Genomic DNA, 17,590 nt, shown 5'->3' on the forward strand with positions numbered 1-17,590 from the left:
CATCTAGTCATTCTTGCCATAGCTTCCTATAAAATTCCTTGAGTGCTTCATCTCTCTCCCTCTTTTGTCTGTTAAAAATCTGCTCTCACGGGCGCCTGGGTGGCTCAGTTGGTTAAGCGACTGCCTTCGGCTCAGGTCATGATCCTGGAGTCCCGGGATCGAGTCCCACATCGGGCTCCCTGCTCAGCAGGGAGTCTGCTTCTCCCTCTGACCCTCTTCCCTCTTGTGCTGTCTCTCATTCTCTCTCTCAAATAAATAAATAAAATCTTAAAAAAAAAAAAAAGAAAAAAAAAATCTGCTCTCACTATGGACTCTGAGAGACAAACAGGGTTTTAGAGGGGAGGGGGGATGGGTTAGCCCGGTGATGGGTATTAAGGAGGGCACGTACTGCATGGAGCACTGGGTGTTATATGAAAACAATGGATCGTGGATCACCACACCAAAAACCAATGATGTATTGTATGGTCACTATCATAACACAATAAAATTAAAAAAAAAAAAAAACTCTCAAGAATAGAGAATAGCAACCTAAGTATTCAAAACAGGATTATATGATCATTTTGGTACTTATAAAGATATTAATAAGGTTGTAGAAGACCTTTCAGTGGCAAGAAAGGATATTAGAATACATTTTAAGGGAAAGTTCAGATTATAAAATTATATGCATAATATGACCCCGGTTTTATAATTTTTAATATCCATTTAAAAATGAAAGCTTCAGCTGGATGTTGTTACAGCTGAGCGGTAAGACTGTGGGTGACTTTTCTTTTTGCTTATCTATAGTTTCTAAAATTGCTGCAATGAACATGTATTTCTTTCATAATAAGAAACAACAGATGTCATGGAGAAAAATAGGATATAAAGCTCATAAACCCTGAGAAATAAATGACTGATGAAAAGTTACAGAGGTTTCTTGTTTTTGTTTTTTTGAGGAAGCCTGCATTTTTACCAGCACCCAGGCCTAAGGTATGGGTAAGGCTGGGTGGTCAGAAAGACAAGAAGGCGAGGAGGCACCATGCAAGGCCCATGGACCACTAGCCTGGGCCTTAGGCCAATCATTTAACGTTGAGCCCTTTGTAGGTTTACAGCTTCAGATCTCTCTCCTTCTCATGCCAGGAAGCCAAGAGCTTTGGGAACCTGAGTGAGTCATACTTGAACTCCCATGAACGTGTGACAAACCTCGAAGATACAGACGGCAATCCTATAAAGCCGAGCGGAGGGGCAGATCCTCAGGGACACATCATAAACGATGTTGGTAGTACAAATTCTACCCTATAGTTTGTTTGGAGAGGAACTTTTCTTTCAGCCAACCAACTTCCATAACACTAGTATTGTGAAAGGCTAGAACAGCATTCCCCCACCTACAAGACCTAAAATCTAGCTAGGGTTGATTCTGAGAGAGAACTCTAGGATGCTTATTACATATGTGCAAAGGCAAGAATACAGCACATAAGACTGACTTTAAAAGTGAGCAGAGTTGGACACTAAGATGCTGGTTAACTAGACTTGTGTACAGTAATACAAAGGAAGACTATATGGCCATGAAAATTATACTCTGCATGTTTACAGACATGAAAAGATATTCACGGGGCGCCTGGGTGGCTCAGTTGTTAAGCATCTGCCTTCGTCCCCACATCGGGCTCCCTGCTCAGCAGGAAGCCTGTTTCTTCCTCTCCCACTCCCCCTGCTTGTGTTCCCTCTCTCGCTGTGTCTCTCTCTGTCAAATAAATAAATAAAATCTTAAAAAAAAAAAAGATTCACAGTATACTGCTCAGTGAGAAGAATTCTAAGATTATAATATTATAGATAATGTTTAAATATTTACACACTTTACACATGGTCATGTATTTATAGGCATTAAAATATCTGTATGGGTCATTAACAATGTCCCTAGTTTTCCCTTTTTTATCTATTTTTCTAATCTTTTCTATACTAAATATATATTTTTGGGAAATAAAAATGTTTAAAGATATAGAAGTATTCATCCTATTGTTTTTAAAATAAAATAGGGTCTTTACATATAGTAGGAAAAGAAAGCAAGTTATTATATCCAGTTTAGATTTTTAAAAAATGTTTCTGAAGAAGGTTAATTTGGATGTGAGGTTCGAAGATGATCATGGTTTTAGAATGGCAGGGAAGGAAAGGGGGGTCTTGTTCAAAGGCCTCAAGGTAGACACGGGCAAATGTGTGTGTGTGTGTGTGTGTGTGTGTGTGCACGTACAGGGGGTGAGGGTGAGACCCAGAGCAAAGAATCTGAAGGACAGTCAAAGGAATTTGAACCCTATACTCCAGGTAAAGAAAAGCCCGGAGGTCTTTTTTTTTTTTTAAGATTTTATTTATTTATTTGACAGAAAGAGAGAGCGAGCAAGCGCACAAGCAGGGGGAGCTGCAGGCAGAGGGAGAGGGAGAAGCAGGCCCCCCACCACCGCCGAACAGGGAGCCCGATGCGGGGCTTGATCCCAGGACCCTGGGATCTGAAGGCAGACACTTAACGACTGAGCCACCCAGGCGCCCCTGGAGGTTCTTAAGTGAAGCAACACCTCACTAAAAATTTGTTGGAGGACAATGCTTCTAAGTGCCCTGTGGAAATGGGACTGGGTGAGGAGAGGCCAGGGCGCCAGCTGGGAGACAGCTGCAGAAGTCTCTGCTTGAGGTGCCACGGCCCCAACTGACACGTGACCTGTGGAAACGAAATGGCCAGAGCTGAGCGGGACAAGGGCGGAGCAAGGGTCGGCTGGTCCACAGATGCTAGCATTCAGAGGCTGTAAGACGGAAGGAGAAAGGGAAGGAAAATGGGAAGGGGTGTCCTGGGTGGGATGCAAAGGAGGAGATAACGCAGGTCTGAAGGGTATTCAAGAAAGCCCACGTGCGGTTGCCCTAATGGCACTGGGATGATTTTAAGTCCCTGGGATTCTGTCCTGGCGCTTCCTGCTGGGCAGCCTCCCGCATCTATGAAGGGGCATGGTGATAGTTCTCCCCTGCTTACTTCAGAGTGGGTAGGGGTCAGTGAGATCATCTGGATAAAGAGCGCTGAGACCACTCAGCAGCTGTGAGAGCACCAAGCACTGTCATGCATGCAGGTGGTGGCTGCAAGGAGAGATGACACTCCCTGAGAACATGAGGCCACAGAAGTCGAGATGGTCCAGGACTCGGTTTCAGCCTAGCCTTTAGCGAACCAAGAGAATTTCTGGGGAATCTACTGATTTGCTAAAAAGGATTGATTATTCCCTTTCCCTAAGCCAGGAACCGAAGCTCCAGGGTTCAGGGTAGAGGCATATGGTGAGCGCGACTCTAACAGGTGGTTTCTTCCCGGGCGGCCAGAGCTGGAAAGTCTTTGTGCATCATCTGGCTCAAGCCCCTTGTTTTCCAGGTGAGGAGCAGAAAACTGACTTGGCCAAGGTCACCTAACTCGGGAAAGCCCATGATGGCTGCAAGAGCAGAAGGATGACAATGTGAGGATGGGCCACTTCTCCCTGTCTATGGCCCCCAAGCTGGCTCATGCTGCCATCTTCCCAGACTTTTGCCCAGCCTCCCCATGACCTGCTCCCCCCACTGAAGTCAGTGATATTTAACAACCCAAATGTAAGCATGCCACTTCCCTGCAGGAGCCCTTTGATGGCTGTAGGAGTGGCTCCGTCCTTCATCCTGAGAGCCTCCAGCTCTCCCTGCTGCAGGCTCCCACCCTTTGGTCCTTTGACCAAGCCACTCCTTTGCAAATAGTCTCCTCAGTAAACTCCTCAGCCACCTTTCTGAGTTGCCGGCTGCTTCCTGCCGGGACCCTGAAGATACCCATGGCCTGTGAGGCCCCTGTGATGCGGCTCCTGCCTGCCCCTCCCATCTCCACCCCTCCTTCCCCATGCGCTCACTCCAACAAGCCCCACTCCTCCTTGGGTGAGTTATAGGCCGTAGGTTATGTTAGAAACTTGTAGTTCTCAGTAAATCTTTATGGAATTCATCCTAATTCGTCATCATGAACATATGTCTACATGTACAGAGACACACGTGTGATTATTTGATCTACTTCCTTCTCACTGGACTGTAAAATGAGATCCCCTGTTGATCCGGTTTCCAGAGTCTGAAGGCCAAAGGGTTTAGAGACAAAATGCTCCCAGAGACTCAGCTGCTACCAGCTTCCCTGTCATTCTCTCTCAGTGACACAATAAAAAGGGAAAATGAGCAACCGCTACAGATGTTTGGAAACAAACACCACTCCTGGCGCCTCTTCAGCCCGGCAGCATGCAAGGGGAGCCCAGGTGGAGGAGAGGGAAGCGGATACCAGCTGCCCTGGGAACCGTCAGCACCGTCAAGGTCTGGGGCCACGGCCTGCCCTTGGGAACGAAGCAGACAGCCCACAGGAATGTCCCAAAGATGGAGGAGGCTATTACCGTGGCTCACTCAGACTGCACGGCATGGGGAGGGAAGAGTCTTATTATTAACCTCGGCGTATTAATATTTGAAAACAATCTTCACAATGATAGATAGCAGTCACCCAGAAATGGGGACAGCCTTGGTTCTGCAAAGCATTCTCAGAGGAAGAACAGCTTTTCTGGAGAGGGGAGGGAGGCCAGTGGGAGAAGGTGTTATGTCCTGGGCTGGGGAGACTGCCCCGGACCGCACAGCAAGGGGGTGGCAGAGGGCGGGGGGACGACGCTGGCCTCTCGTGGATTTGTCTGCACCAGTCACCAGCAGGTTTATCTGAGCAGTGGCGTCTCAGGAAAGGAGGGGAAACTCACAATGGCTGACCTCCCAGAAAAAGCTGCTGAGCCAATTATTTTTTCTTCTGACAGTATACTAAAATGATTGCTGATGATTATACATATTTCTATGAATAGTATATTTTCCCAAAATATAGTCTCTCCATAGAACTCCAACTCATGTTTTGAAATCTGAGAAGAAAACATTTTAAAAACCCCTCATTAATGACACCATCTTTGTTCTCACAGGTAGCTTAAGAGAGACATTCAGACCATTAACACCTGATGCCTTGGTCTCCAGCAGCTGTATGTGAACTTGTCAACTTAATAGGCTGCCAAGAAGCTGCTGAATCCCTGTGCCTGTGCTCCACCCCCCTCCGCACACACACACTGTGGTGAAATCCTGCTCTCTGAAAGGCATCATTCACCCTCTGGACACAAAGCCCTTCTCAGGCAACTGGGGCACCTCTGGGGCACCTGGGATCATTGTGATCCTAGTGCAGGTGGGGAAGGAGGCCCAGGGAAAGGTCATGCATTACCTTTGGCTACCAAAGTCAGGAAGGAGCCCATACCACCCTCTTTCTGTGGAGTTTCTAGAGCCAACATGGGTGGGCAGGGAGCAGCGGGGTCTGAGGGCCATTGTCCTAAGGCTCTGATGGACTATCTGCCAGGCACAAAACTTAACCTTGGGGCCTGGGCAAAGTGGGTCTGGAAGACGTTCAAGGTTCAAAGTGGCAGCAACTCTGTGCTTCAGAGCAAGGGACACAGCCCGCTGTGCACCTGCTGCCCTGTTGTGTTCTCTGAATTGTCCTCAACCAACCTCACCACGCGACTTCACCTCCTATCTAATAAGGAGGCTACAAGGACAGAATGCAGAAAGGAAAAGCATCTCTAGTTTGAAACATCACTTGGATTCCGATATAAAGGCAAAACCAGAGTGGGCTACACCGATTTGTGCCCTTGTTTGAAAAGGATGACTGTGTTCAATAGGCCACAGACGAGGACGAAGGGCATGTTGGGCTCTCTCCTTCTCACAGATCATCACAAGAGGCCCTGGACTGCTCTCTGTACTGCAACCTTCCAGACGCCTCTGTGCTCTGAGGAGCTGGAAATCCTGCAGTGGGTGGCACTTGGGATGCCCAGATGCCAATCTGAGTGTGTGGGCAAGGAGGGGGGAGGCTGATGCACAAGGTTTCTCTTTTGGGGGGAACCTTTCTGTTGCATTCCTCCTCTCCCACGTGGGCCACATCCACCCTGAGGCAGTGTCCTCACCCGAATCAGTGGGGTACCCAGCCAGGTGTGAAGGGACAGGCAGGCAGGTAGAGGCCGCCTCTGGGATGAGGGGAGAGCACAGAGGACGGGCTTTTCTGGCTGGTAAACTCCCTGCGGTCTGCTGTGCCTCATCCCTCATCCAGACAGCCACAAATGTTTACCGAATGGCTCCCAGGACAAAAAGGGGGAAGGACAGGAAATGGGGAGTGAGTAGAAATGAGGGTGGCTCTAGGAAACAGTGGAAGCCTTTCTACTGAGATGTGAAGGCTGGAACCTCTTGGGGGGGGGGGCGGTTGCAGAACTTGAGCTTTTCAACTGCTCCCCTTCCTCTAATCTTTCAAAAAAGTAGGAAGGTGCTAGAGGCAGTCATCAAAGCAGAGAACAATCCCTGTTCAGGCAGAAGCCTCAGGGCTACCCAGCACTTAACCTCATGAGGTGCTGTCAGCTTTAAGACGCTGATGCTGAGAGCTAACATCTGCCCAGGGACCTACTGGGCAAATATTCCTGCTGGACCCACCACCCCTCCCCTGGGCACTGCTAAGGTCAAATCCATCCCCGTACATCCCCTTCTGCAGCATTTTCTTGCCCACCTACCCCTTCATTTCAGTCAGGGTGATCCACAGTGTCAAATCCAGTGATTCATTTGGACAGAGGTCAGGTATTTGTATATCACTGTGGCAGTTTCCACACGGAATAACCAGATGGCTTGTTTATTTCAGTCCAGGGAGCAAGAGCTAGGCATGGTCTGAAAGGCAGAATAGGGAGTATTTCCTTTGGAACTGAGAGGAAGTTGACTTAAGAGGCAGAAAAAAATGGAGTCCAGTTAACCAACTGCAAGTCTTCTAACCACAGGTCACTAAGTGGAGAAGGACCAGAGAAGCTGACACATGAGGAAGAACATCTAATAAGCCTCATCATCCTTTGGTTTCTTGGGCCTTCTGGGTCACCTGGCTGATGGCAGAGACATGGCTGGGCAGCCTTAAAAGAGAAAGATCTACAAAGCGTGGGGCCTCATCCCTTTGTGTACTGGGTCTCTGGGGACTGAGCCAAGAGCTCCAAGCACAAGCATTAGCAGAATTTTTCCTGGTCCCTGGCTCCTTCTTCCAATCCAGGCCTTCTAAGACAAAAGAGGGTGGGGTTAAGAAGGAAGAAACAGGCCAAGATAACTGGGACAATGACTGAGCTAATGATCCTGAATGTCTCAAGTTAAGAGAAAGGACAGAAAGATATTACTAAGATTTCCTGTAAATACTAACATTCACCTAGTATTTTATTACTAATAAAGAACTTCCATAAACTTTATCTTACTTGACCTTCACAACACCCTTGGGAAAGTACTACCATCCACATTTTATGAAACAGGAAATTGATTCAACCTTCATGGCAGTAGCATTTGAGGTGGAACCTGGGTCTTGTGACATTTTTCTCATCTCAAGACCTTCAATTTCAGAAAGAAAAGGCCAGACCAATCTCTCCAACCTTGCCATATACACCTACAAAGCAGATGACCGCCATCTTGCAAGAAACACAGGACTGAACGCCTTCCTTGCCAGAATGCTCTTAGGCGTGAGGGAGTGGCTGAAATGAGAGGAACCAGAGGCACTTCCGATTCCTCAGCCTCTGTGGAAACACTGACCCCTGCCTAGGCTGCCAAGGCACCCCCGAAGATAACACCGAAGAGAAAAAGGTCAAGAAAACTGGTGGAGCCTGACAGCCCCTTTCTCTGCTCTGCCTACCCACCAGAACGGGTTCATCTGACCTCTCTACTTTGGACCCTTCCAAAGCTTTGGCTTCTCCCACAGGTCACTCAGAGTGGATTCTCAGGAAAGTCAGTAGACTGCTTAGGGTTGTTTGTTTTTCAAAATCCTGAATGGACCCCAAATTCCCAAACTGCCATGGTTACCTGTTGGTCAGATGGGTCTAGATCATTAAGGTCCAGGCATGTAGTTCTATACTCCGTGGTCCCCCACCTGGGGGGTGGGGCATACAGATTCTCTGTAGATGAGCAGCAACCTCTTGGTGAGACACAGGCAAGGCGGGTGGAAGCTCTTTCCCCATCAACCTGATCAACTTACTTTCACCAGTTTCCCAACCTGCTCATCAGACCTTGCTGCCAATTCACACTGTCCAACCGGATGACGTGTCCCGCCTGCATGTCACCCTTCACTTCCGAGAGCATTCTCCACACATGAGTCCCTGATTCTCCTTGTGCCTCCTCCTTTGCTCTCTCGTTGCCATTTAATTATGTGACTTTCCTATGGTTCTTCTCTAATTCTACTTGTGCTAATTAATTATGAACATTGTTCATTTTCCCTAATAGATCATAAACTCCTTAGAGACAGATACTATGTTGAATTCATCTCTGTGGTTTCTTCTCCATTTTCATGTCTGGTCAGGGGTTTTAGCTTTACACATAGTAGGAGTATAATAAATCACTGTTAAAATGGAATTTACCTTGGTTTCTTAAAAAACAGGGTATCTGTGAAACATATCAAAGGATCCCTGCACAAAAGACAGTCCCATTCCTTGTACTGTCCTTTGACAAGACTTATGGAATCCCTCTCCCCCTCTATCACCAGGGTCACTGCAGTCAGGCTCAGTTGGCTCTGAGATCTAAAGACGGTAAAACCAGACTGGCAAAGACAAGTGTTCCTAGTTTGCTTATTTAAAGAGGTTAAGATTATATAAGCAAAGCAAGGGATTGGTGCTGTTATCTGTCCTCAAGGAAAACCAAGGAAGGACTTTTTAAGGGTAGGGAATGGGGAGGAGGGGATGAAGGAAGAAGAAAGGGAGTTTCCTACAAAGAACAAGGACACAAAAGCTGATGGCTGAGCCCTGAATGGATTCTCCATCATGACAAGGGAATGAGACACCCCATTTCTTTTACAGAATGGGAAACCCAGACACTCCTAAGATGAAAGGCCATTGTGGTCCCAGAGGGGCCGAGGGCCCTGCTCATGACTCAAGGTCAGCTGGAGACTGAGGCATCTGGGAGCACAGTGGAGGGACAGAAGGTAGAAGAGTACTACCAGGAACTTCGGATAGGGCCACTGAGTGATGGGGCACTGGGAGAATCGCTCTAGAAAGTGCCTGTGGGAGAGGCTGGGTCCTTCTTACAAAGTGAAGATGGGGACAACTGATGATGGGGAAACAAATCTGATTTGGGTTCATGACTGGTGGAGCAGGTGATGGAATCTACCCCCAGCCCTTCTACACACACAATACCCCACAGAACTCAAACTTCCCTTATTGGCCAAGGACTTCGTGCCAGAGCATAGCTACCCTTGGCCAGGATCCAGGGAGGCAATGGTCCCAGGGGTTGGTAGGAAAAAAAAATCCCAAGAATCAGATCTGAGCCAGCAGGGTGGAGGAGAAACCATTTCTGCTGGATATTTAAGTGCGCGCGCGCTCTCTCTCTCTCTCTCTCACACACACACACACACAGAAATCGATTATGAACCTGCTAAGTAAAAATCTAATTCCAGTTTAAGGATAAGAGGTTTAGTCCAGAAAATCCAGCTTCCTGAGCCACTGTGGGGAGGATGTTATCTGTTCTCAATTTCCTATCAAATCAGTCTTTTCTTTTGGGACTACAGCGAGGATGATGATAATTTCTCTATCTCTGCCTAGGGGATTGAGGTGCATCATGAAGCCCCATGCACCTCTACATGGCCGGCCAGCCCCTCAGACACTCCTTCACCCAGACTTTCTCTTCGCTCTTTGGCCACAGGTCATTCAGGACAGAGACAGAGGGCAGGGCCTCGCTGGCACCGCCTCCCACCTGGGACGAGGTGAGGGATGCTCGGGAGCAGAGGCTCCCTGAGCCTGTGCTCCCTCCCAACAGGGCCAGGTCTCTTGAAGCCACACAACCGTGTCTCCATCATGTCCCTGCCAGGGCTCTCGCCAGTGCACACGGAAGACTGACCACCGGCAGGGAGGGGACTGAAGCTTGGGACTGTGAGACCAGCTCCTCTAGCCCCCACAGCCCCCAATGGTACCTGCCAAGGCCTTGATCCGGGACCTCTCAAACAGCCTGGCTGAGCTGTTGTCATTATCCAGCTCATCGTCCGGGGCAGCCCAGCGGGCATTGATCCGGCTGTACGGTGGCTGGTTGCCCACGTTTTCAAACTCCGTGGCCGATGTCATGTCAGCAGGCTCTCAGCAGTTTCGCCTGCCTCAGTCTTCATGGAAGGGTCCCTGGGGGGACAGCAACACAGTCAGAGGGTTAACTCCCCTCCCTTGGACTTTTTCTCAGGGGAAACTTATTCGGAGCACCCAACAGGGGTAGGTCCTTGCAGGAGCGGCACACCATGCCAGCTGTTGGGCCATGCTCCCCCCCTCCCCCGGGGTCCCTGGGTTAGAAAATATTGCAGCGGCAGCCGCAGCAGCAGCCCCAGGAAGGGCAACAGTGGCAGCAAGGATGGAGAGCTGCATGCAGAAGGGGTCGGGACGGCCAGCAGGTGGAGACGTCAGTCGCAGCAAGCCCGCTTCCTCCAAACCTACAGCCACCACAAGCTGCGGGAGCTCCGGAGGGATCGGGGAGAGGGGCGGCTCTTCTGGGAGCCAGGGGACTGGGCAGGGTGGGCGATGGCGTGGGGGTTGGGGGGGCGTGGGCAGAAGAGCAGCTCCGCCCTTTGGACTGGGGCCAGGACCAAACCTGGACGAGAGGTGGGGGCAGGAAGGAGAGGTGAGAAGCTTGAAGTTGGCGGAGTCCCACTCAAACGTGAATCAGTGGGGAGAGAGACGAACGTGAGACGCCACGGATGCCACCAGCCCTGGCAGCTGTGCTGGGGAAAGTGGGCTCCTCTTGGGGGCTGCCCAACATCCCTTCCAGGGCTTCCCCAGCAGCACATATTTACAAAGCTGAGCTCTTGGTTTTGTCTTCTCTGAAATGCAGCCAGGTACGTGGACAAGGTCTTCTGTTGAATCCCCAATCAGCCCAAGGAGCCCAGATGACCTGCTGTCCCGTCAGGCTCATCAGTGTGATGTGGGGGTGGCGGTGAGGGGATCTCATGGATGGTGGAGCCACGTGTGGTCATCCGTGCAATGCACGTGAGCACTGTGTTCTCACTCGCCTGTCATTTATATTTGCTCATTCATTCGTGATTACTTCAAATATGTACCGAAGCCCAGCCAGAGGGCAGGCACTGTGCTAGGCAGTTAGGAGTAAGACAGGAAGGGCCCTGTCCTCATAGAGTTTACACTCTGGCAGCAAGACACCCAATTAAATAAGCAGCTCCAGTAAGGTATGGTGTGCCACCGCTGGGAAAGAACGAGGAATGGTGGCGGACTCATGGCCGGGGCGGGATGTCAGGGGAGGGAAATGTAAGCGGGTTCCTAAAGGGAGCCTAGAGGCATTCTGTGAGGGGATAAAGAGCAGGTAGAGAGTTCTGAAGGTGAGAAAGAACATGGCAAAATTTCGGAACCTGACAATGTTACTAGAGGGTGAGGGCAAGTTCAGGGAGAAAAGGGGGACAGGAGCTAGAGATGCAGGGCTAAGTCTTGAATGTCTTGGGAAAATGACTAGCTTTCCTTCAGCCTTAATTTCCTCACCAATACCTTCCTTTTAGGCATCTCCCCAAGAAGCTAAAGGGATTCGGGAGATCAAGTCTATAAGAGTCAACAGGGAGCCCAGAGTCTTGGATCCAACAGAACAAAAGGGGGTGGAGGTGGGGAGGCCATGAGGCAGAAAAATGACAAGTGTGGACAACCAGTGAGCTGTGAGGTAAACCACTCCCTCCATGAATGTGTGCACACACACACGTGCACTGACATCCCACACAGACACACACATCTAACACACACACTCACACACCCAAACAGGCATAAGTTTGAAGAAATGATACAAGCTCACCAATCCAAGTGTAAATGCAGTGCTGTCGCCCTTATTTTTCAGACACAGAATCACTTCAGACTCCTTTTTCCCCAGGCTGATTAATCAATCCCACCACATCCCTTTGAGGTAAGACAGGAGCCAGAATTATCCACCTTAATTGCACAAGGAAGAAAACCAAGGCCTCACATTGGATGAGGCCTCCCCAAGGTCATCTAGGGAATTCTTGCTATAGCTAGGGCTAAAGGCCAAGCCATAGCCCATTTATCCCCCTCTACTAGGCAGATTTTAGGGAAGCAGATTAGATTTAGGAGGGAGAACACAGCACATGGGGACAGAGGGCATTCTGCAGCTTCCAGGACCTGGCAAAGGTGTTTGCTTCTCAGCGAAGGGGAGGCGTAGGGTGGGGAAGCCAGTCATCACCCCAGAATGCCAGGCCTGTGCCCAAGAACAGGCCCTCATCCCTTAGACAGCCTGTCGTCTTCTACAAATGGACACACGACTTCCAGGGCTGAGATTTCTCACTCAACTGGTTGGGCAAAGAGCTGGGAAGGACACCCTCCTCCCCATGCTCCCCCCAGCTTCCCTGAAGGGGAGCTACTGCTGGCTCCCAGCTCTGGGCAGGAGACAGACTGACAGCCTGACCACCTCCTGCTGGGCCTCAAGCCTGTCCAGTAGCCCCCCGAGAAGGGCCAGGCTGCCAGACGCAGGAAGTGAAGTAAGATCAGATCCTGCTTGCAGGAGGTAACCGGACCCTGGCTCTCCTTGTCCTGGGCTATTTTTAAGAGCGGCTGAGAGAGGCCCAGGCCACGGGCCGGTGGGAGGGTGGGGGTGAGATTACCTTTGCCAGGGCTCCATAAATAAGTCTGCCCCAGAAAGATGAGCCTGAGCAGGCACACCAGCCGGCCAGCATTCAAGACGAGATTGATGGCCCCGGGTGCAGAAGAACAGCTACTAGACAGCAATTCATCCTGCTTAAAAACACCATGCCTGGGGCGCCTGGGTGGCTCAGTCATTAAGCGTCTGCCTTCGGCTCAGGTCATGATCCCAGGGTTCTGGGATCGAGCCCCGCATCGGGCTCCCTGCTCCATGGGAAGCCTGCTTCTCCCTCTCCCACTCCCCCTGCTTGTATTCCCTGTCTCGCTATCTCGCTGTCAAATAAATAAAATCTTTAAAAACAAAAAACAAAAACACCATGCCCCCTGCCGCTGTGGCTTAGAGAGGGCAGCGGCCGGGCAGTGGCTTGGCTGGGAAGTGATAAAACACATGTGTATGTCTAAATACACAAGTCTAGGGTTTTGGGGGGTTTTGTTTTGTTTTGTTTTTAGGATGTCAGGTCCCTGAAGACAACCACCAAAGAAAGAAGATTCAGAAACTAAAGGAAAGCCCTCTTTCTCCTGCCCCCAGTGGCCTGCCAAGACTGCATTCCATCAGAGCCAAGGGAGGGGGTGGTGGTGGTGTGTTCAGTGGGTCAGCAAGGGGGGAATCGGAGAATCAGGTGTGAGAGACAGAAGAAGAGAAAATCTGAAAACAGGAAAGCTACGGATGGTTATTCCAGGAAAACAAAACAAGAGCAAAAATAAAACCCCAGATGATGCCTACAACCAAATTTGACCCAGAGCTTTCCCAGGGTCACCCATGTCAATTTTCATTACTGTCATAATATCCCTTTGAAGGCTGGCAATAAAGAAACCAACATGACTGAAAAGAGCAGCATATGGTGGGGGCTTGTGGGGGAGACACCTAACCAAATGGGGAGTCATGGAAATACTTAAGTTGATACCTGAGGGGAAGCTGGAACTCAGGTAATCGGTCACATTTGAAGGATATAAGTCATCTATGCATCTAGAGTGGCCTTCCGTAAGTGTGGACGGCAGCAAGTACCTGGCTAACATTTGACCTCAACCTGCACCTCAGTCCCCTGCCAGCAAACCCAGGACAAAGGGCATAAGAAGTAGTTCCTTGTCCTTTCACTGCCCCCAATGAACCCTCAAGCTCCTAAGAAGTCCTTTTCCCAACCCATGAGACCCCTGTCAAAGTGTAGGTGGCTCCTCTCTGGCCTGTGTGACTCTGTGCCCAGGAAAGGCCACCTTCCCTGTCCACCTACCTGCCTATCGCAACGGGACAGGCCTGTCTCCAAATGCACAGGCCCCAGGCTTACCCTCACCTGCTGAGCTTCGGCCACCCCCCAGTGCCAGGTTACATTTTGATCAGGATGAGTTCCTAGAAGACTGGCCCACAGCTCAGGACAGAAAAGCTCATCTGATCGTACAGGGCATTCACTCATAGAAGGAGCGCCTGCTTGGTAAATGGATTTCACAATTTCACGGCCGAAACCCATAGCTCCACCCTTCATGGTGAGCCCAGGACCTCATCCACTTCTGAGATCAGGTGTGAGGTCTCAGAATCTCAACCTCATGCGCTATGCCCCCCTAATCCCTGGGGCGGCGGCGGCTTCTCTCCCGCCCTCAGGAGCCCAGCTAGCACTCGCTTCAGCCCTCCTGTGCGCACCGAGGAGCAGATGGGGGATGCGAGGGATGCGCTGCTCTTTTCTTCCCCACCCCGCCTCCTCTTCCCTGGGTGGCATAGCACCAGAGAAGCAACAGAGCCCGAAGCTCTACTTCAGGAGGGGGAGGTGGGGGGGGGGGATACAGGGCAATGCTGCTCTTCCTTCGCAGGGTCACAGGTCACAGGCTGCTGCAAAGGCTTCGATGCGCTCTTCCTTCAGCAGAGAATTTAGACCCTTCCTACCTTTAGTTTTCTCTCTAGCTGTAAGGTTGGACTCTTCCTCTGCTTTCTATTTTGTCCTGCCCCTTTATGCTACCCTAAACCTGTTTTTAACGTATTTTGGTATTATGGCAACCCTGGTCAGGAGATTAAATCCTGAAGTTTCCCTGGTAACTTTTCTGCCAGTGCATTTACTAAAACAGAACATCCTCCTATTCCGTCGGGTAGTAATCTCACTGCATATTCACAGATACCTTACAGAACAAATATATACTAAAATAGCAGGAGAACCAATGAGACGCCCAGCACAGAGTACACTAACTCTATCTCAAACCCTAACCTCCTGCCCCCCCAACCCCCCCCCCCCCGCAAGCTCTAGTCTGGCACCTCCATCTGTCTACCAGATATCGCCACCTAGAAATTACAGCTCCGTCTCAATATGGCTAAACCTGAGCACATGGCTCCCAGGACAGAACAGGGGAGTTTTAGGACCAGGAGGTGACACTGAGGCCCAGTGAGGTAAGCATGCCACCTGTGGGTGACCGTTCCAGCAGATGGACATCAGCAGCAGCACCTGGATCAAGCTGTTTCCCCTCCCCAGAGCACACTCTGCTTTTGCACACTCTGCAGTTCCCATCCTGAATGGCCCTAGCTGCCAGGCCATGAGCAGCAGAGAATAGTCAGAGGTTCTTCAAGTGTCAAGATTCCTATCCATGGTTGCCACCATCAAGAATCCCCATGCATTTGCAATACCCTGGCCATTCTAGCCCACTGCTTCCCCAGAGCCTTCTGCTCCAATTTCTGTCACCAGGCAGGGACCTGAGGTCCACATGTCCCAACTTGTCCACTCTCATCATGGAAAAATCTCCTACTAAGAACTGGCTCCAGTTAAGCTGCAGCTGTGGAATGGGAGTGGGGGCATGGTGGGATCATGACCCCAGTAGTTCTTCTAGGGATTTGGTTGGGAAACAGGTGCAGCTCAGTGTTGATATAGAGAGGGATTGCCACCTCAGTCCTCTATCTTAATAGCATCTATCAGCACCTCACGTCCTACACAGAGGCAAATGTCCACTGGGAATGATTAAAGGAGACAGGAGAGATGATACTCTTAATATACATTGTTTTCAACAACTATCCTCTATTGGGATTCTTGGGCTCAATATCTACATTTACGGAAATCTATTACAACCCAGTCCTACCTCTTATCTTTCCCAATTCACTTCCTTTCAGGATAGCTACTGGCCTCCCGCCCAGAATAAGTAATATTCTATGCTAGTTGAATTAAAAGTTGAATGCCCAATTTCTCCTCTTCCATGAAGACTTTTCTAGAACACCCACAGTGACCTCTCTCTTCTCTGATGAAAATTGTCAGGGAGGTAGTAAAGTCTCAGTGTTGGGAGGTGGTTAAGAATAAGTTGAAATAATTGATTTGAAATAACTGTTGAGATATTTCTAATGAAATAACTCATTCAGGAAAATATCATCAAGAAATAAAATAATTAGATAGGTAAATGGAGAACTACACAACAGAATCAAGTTCCCAACGCTTGAATTCACTGACGAATCTTAGTATCACTAACAATAGATACTGGGTGTCTCCTGATATGATGCAGTATGAAGGATATCACAACCAATGACATTCTTGCCAAAAAGTTTGAACCTCAATCTGATCAATCTTTAGAGTTAAGTTCCCCTTATAGGAATTATAGGAGACCAAAAGACAATTTAAATGACAATATGAGGAAGCAAGAGACAGACCCACAAGTTGGGACATTCTGCAGACAACTGACTCCATTTCTTCAATAAGTCAATGGCATTAAAACAAACAAACAAAAAGGAGGCAAGGAGTAGAGACTGCCATAGATCAAGAGAGACTTAGGAGAGGTAATAAGTAATGTAATGTGTACCTTGTTTGGATCTTGAATCAAACGACTATTAAAACACATTTTTGAGACAATGAGGGATATCCGAATTATAGACTCAATATTGGATGATAACCAGAAATTATAGTCAGTTATGTTAGGTGTGATAATGGCATTGTGGTTATCTAAGAAAATAAACCTTTTTTAGAGGTGCTGAAGAATGTAGTTGCGGGGGAGGGGGTGGCGGACAGGACAGGTCATCTGGGATTTGCTTAAATATGCTACAACAAAGTGGGAAGCAGATGAAGTAGAAAACCCTTAACTGTTGACTTGGGATGATCTACACATGTGGGGGTTCATACTATTCTACTTTGGGTATATGTTTGAAGATCTGTACAATAAAAATGTTCACTTACCATTAAAGTTAAATTTTATCAATTTTATTATAAAAAGTCATATGCCCCAGGTACAACTGGAACTTAGAATAAAAGTCAACCCCTTATCATGGCCTTAATGCCCAGCATGGTTTGGCTTCTGCCTCCCTCTCCAAGCACATCTCCCCATACTCACTACCTGCAACCTACAAGCCTTTCAGTTCTTCCAACTTGCCATTTCTTCCCCAGTTCAGGCTCTTGTGCATGCTGTGCCCTTGGCCTGGGACACTTTCTGGAGTATCTTTGCATGTCTGGTCCTTTAGGTCTCCTTTTATTTTTTAAAAATTTTATTTATTTATTTATTTAACACAGAGAAAGAGAGAGAGAGAGAGCGCACAAACAGGCAGAGTGGCAGGCAGAGGGAGAGGGAGAAGTAGACTCCCCACTGAGCAGAGAGCCCAACGTAGGGCTTGATCCCAGGACCCTGGGATCATGACCTGAGTTGAAGGCAGATGCTTAACCGACTGATCCACCCAGGCGCCCCCGGGTCTCCTCTTAGATATCATCTCCTTGTAGAAGTCCTCCAAAGCACTCTATCTCAGGTAAATCCTTTGTCAGCTTCAATCTGGGCACCCTGCCTGACCCTTTCCTAGCACTCATAATAGTAATTACTCATACATCTGTTAGTTTTTGTTTTTGCTTCTCTCTGCCTAGACTATAGGTTCCTCGCAGGCAGCAGCCATGTCAGTCTTATTCATTATTATATTCCAGTGCCTTGCATTGTGCTTGGGACAAATGGACACACAATATTCTCTCCCTCTTAGGGAC

General features: G+C 49.0%; 1 protein-coding gene across 1 annotated transcript in view; it reads right to left on the bottom strand.

Annotated features, from left to right (window-relative positions):
* The window catches only part of SPTB (spectrin beta, erythrocytic), a 107,933-nt gene that overhangs the window by 42,063 nt on the left and 48,280 nt on the right, over positions 1-17,590 (bottom strand). The window contains exon 2 of the mRNA XM_078053818.1: positions 9,965-10,163. Coding sequence (XP_077909944.1) covers positions 9,965-10,112 — 148 coding nt within the window. The 5' untranslated portion in view covers positions 10,113-10,163. The remainder of the gene's footprint in view (positions 1-9,964; positions 10,164-17,590) is intronic.

This window comes from Halichoerus grypus, chromosome 8, assembly GCF_964656455.1.
Source record: "Halichoerus grypus chromosome 8, mHalGry1.hap1.1, whole genome shotgun sequence".
Classification (NCBI taxonomy): domain Eukaryota; kingdom Metazoa; phylum Chordata; class Mammalia; order Carnivora; family Phocidae; genus Halichoerus; species Halichoerus grypus.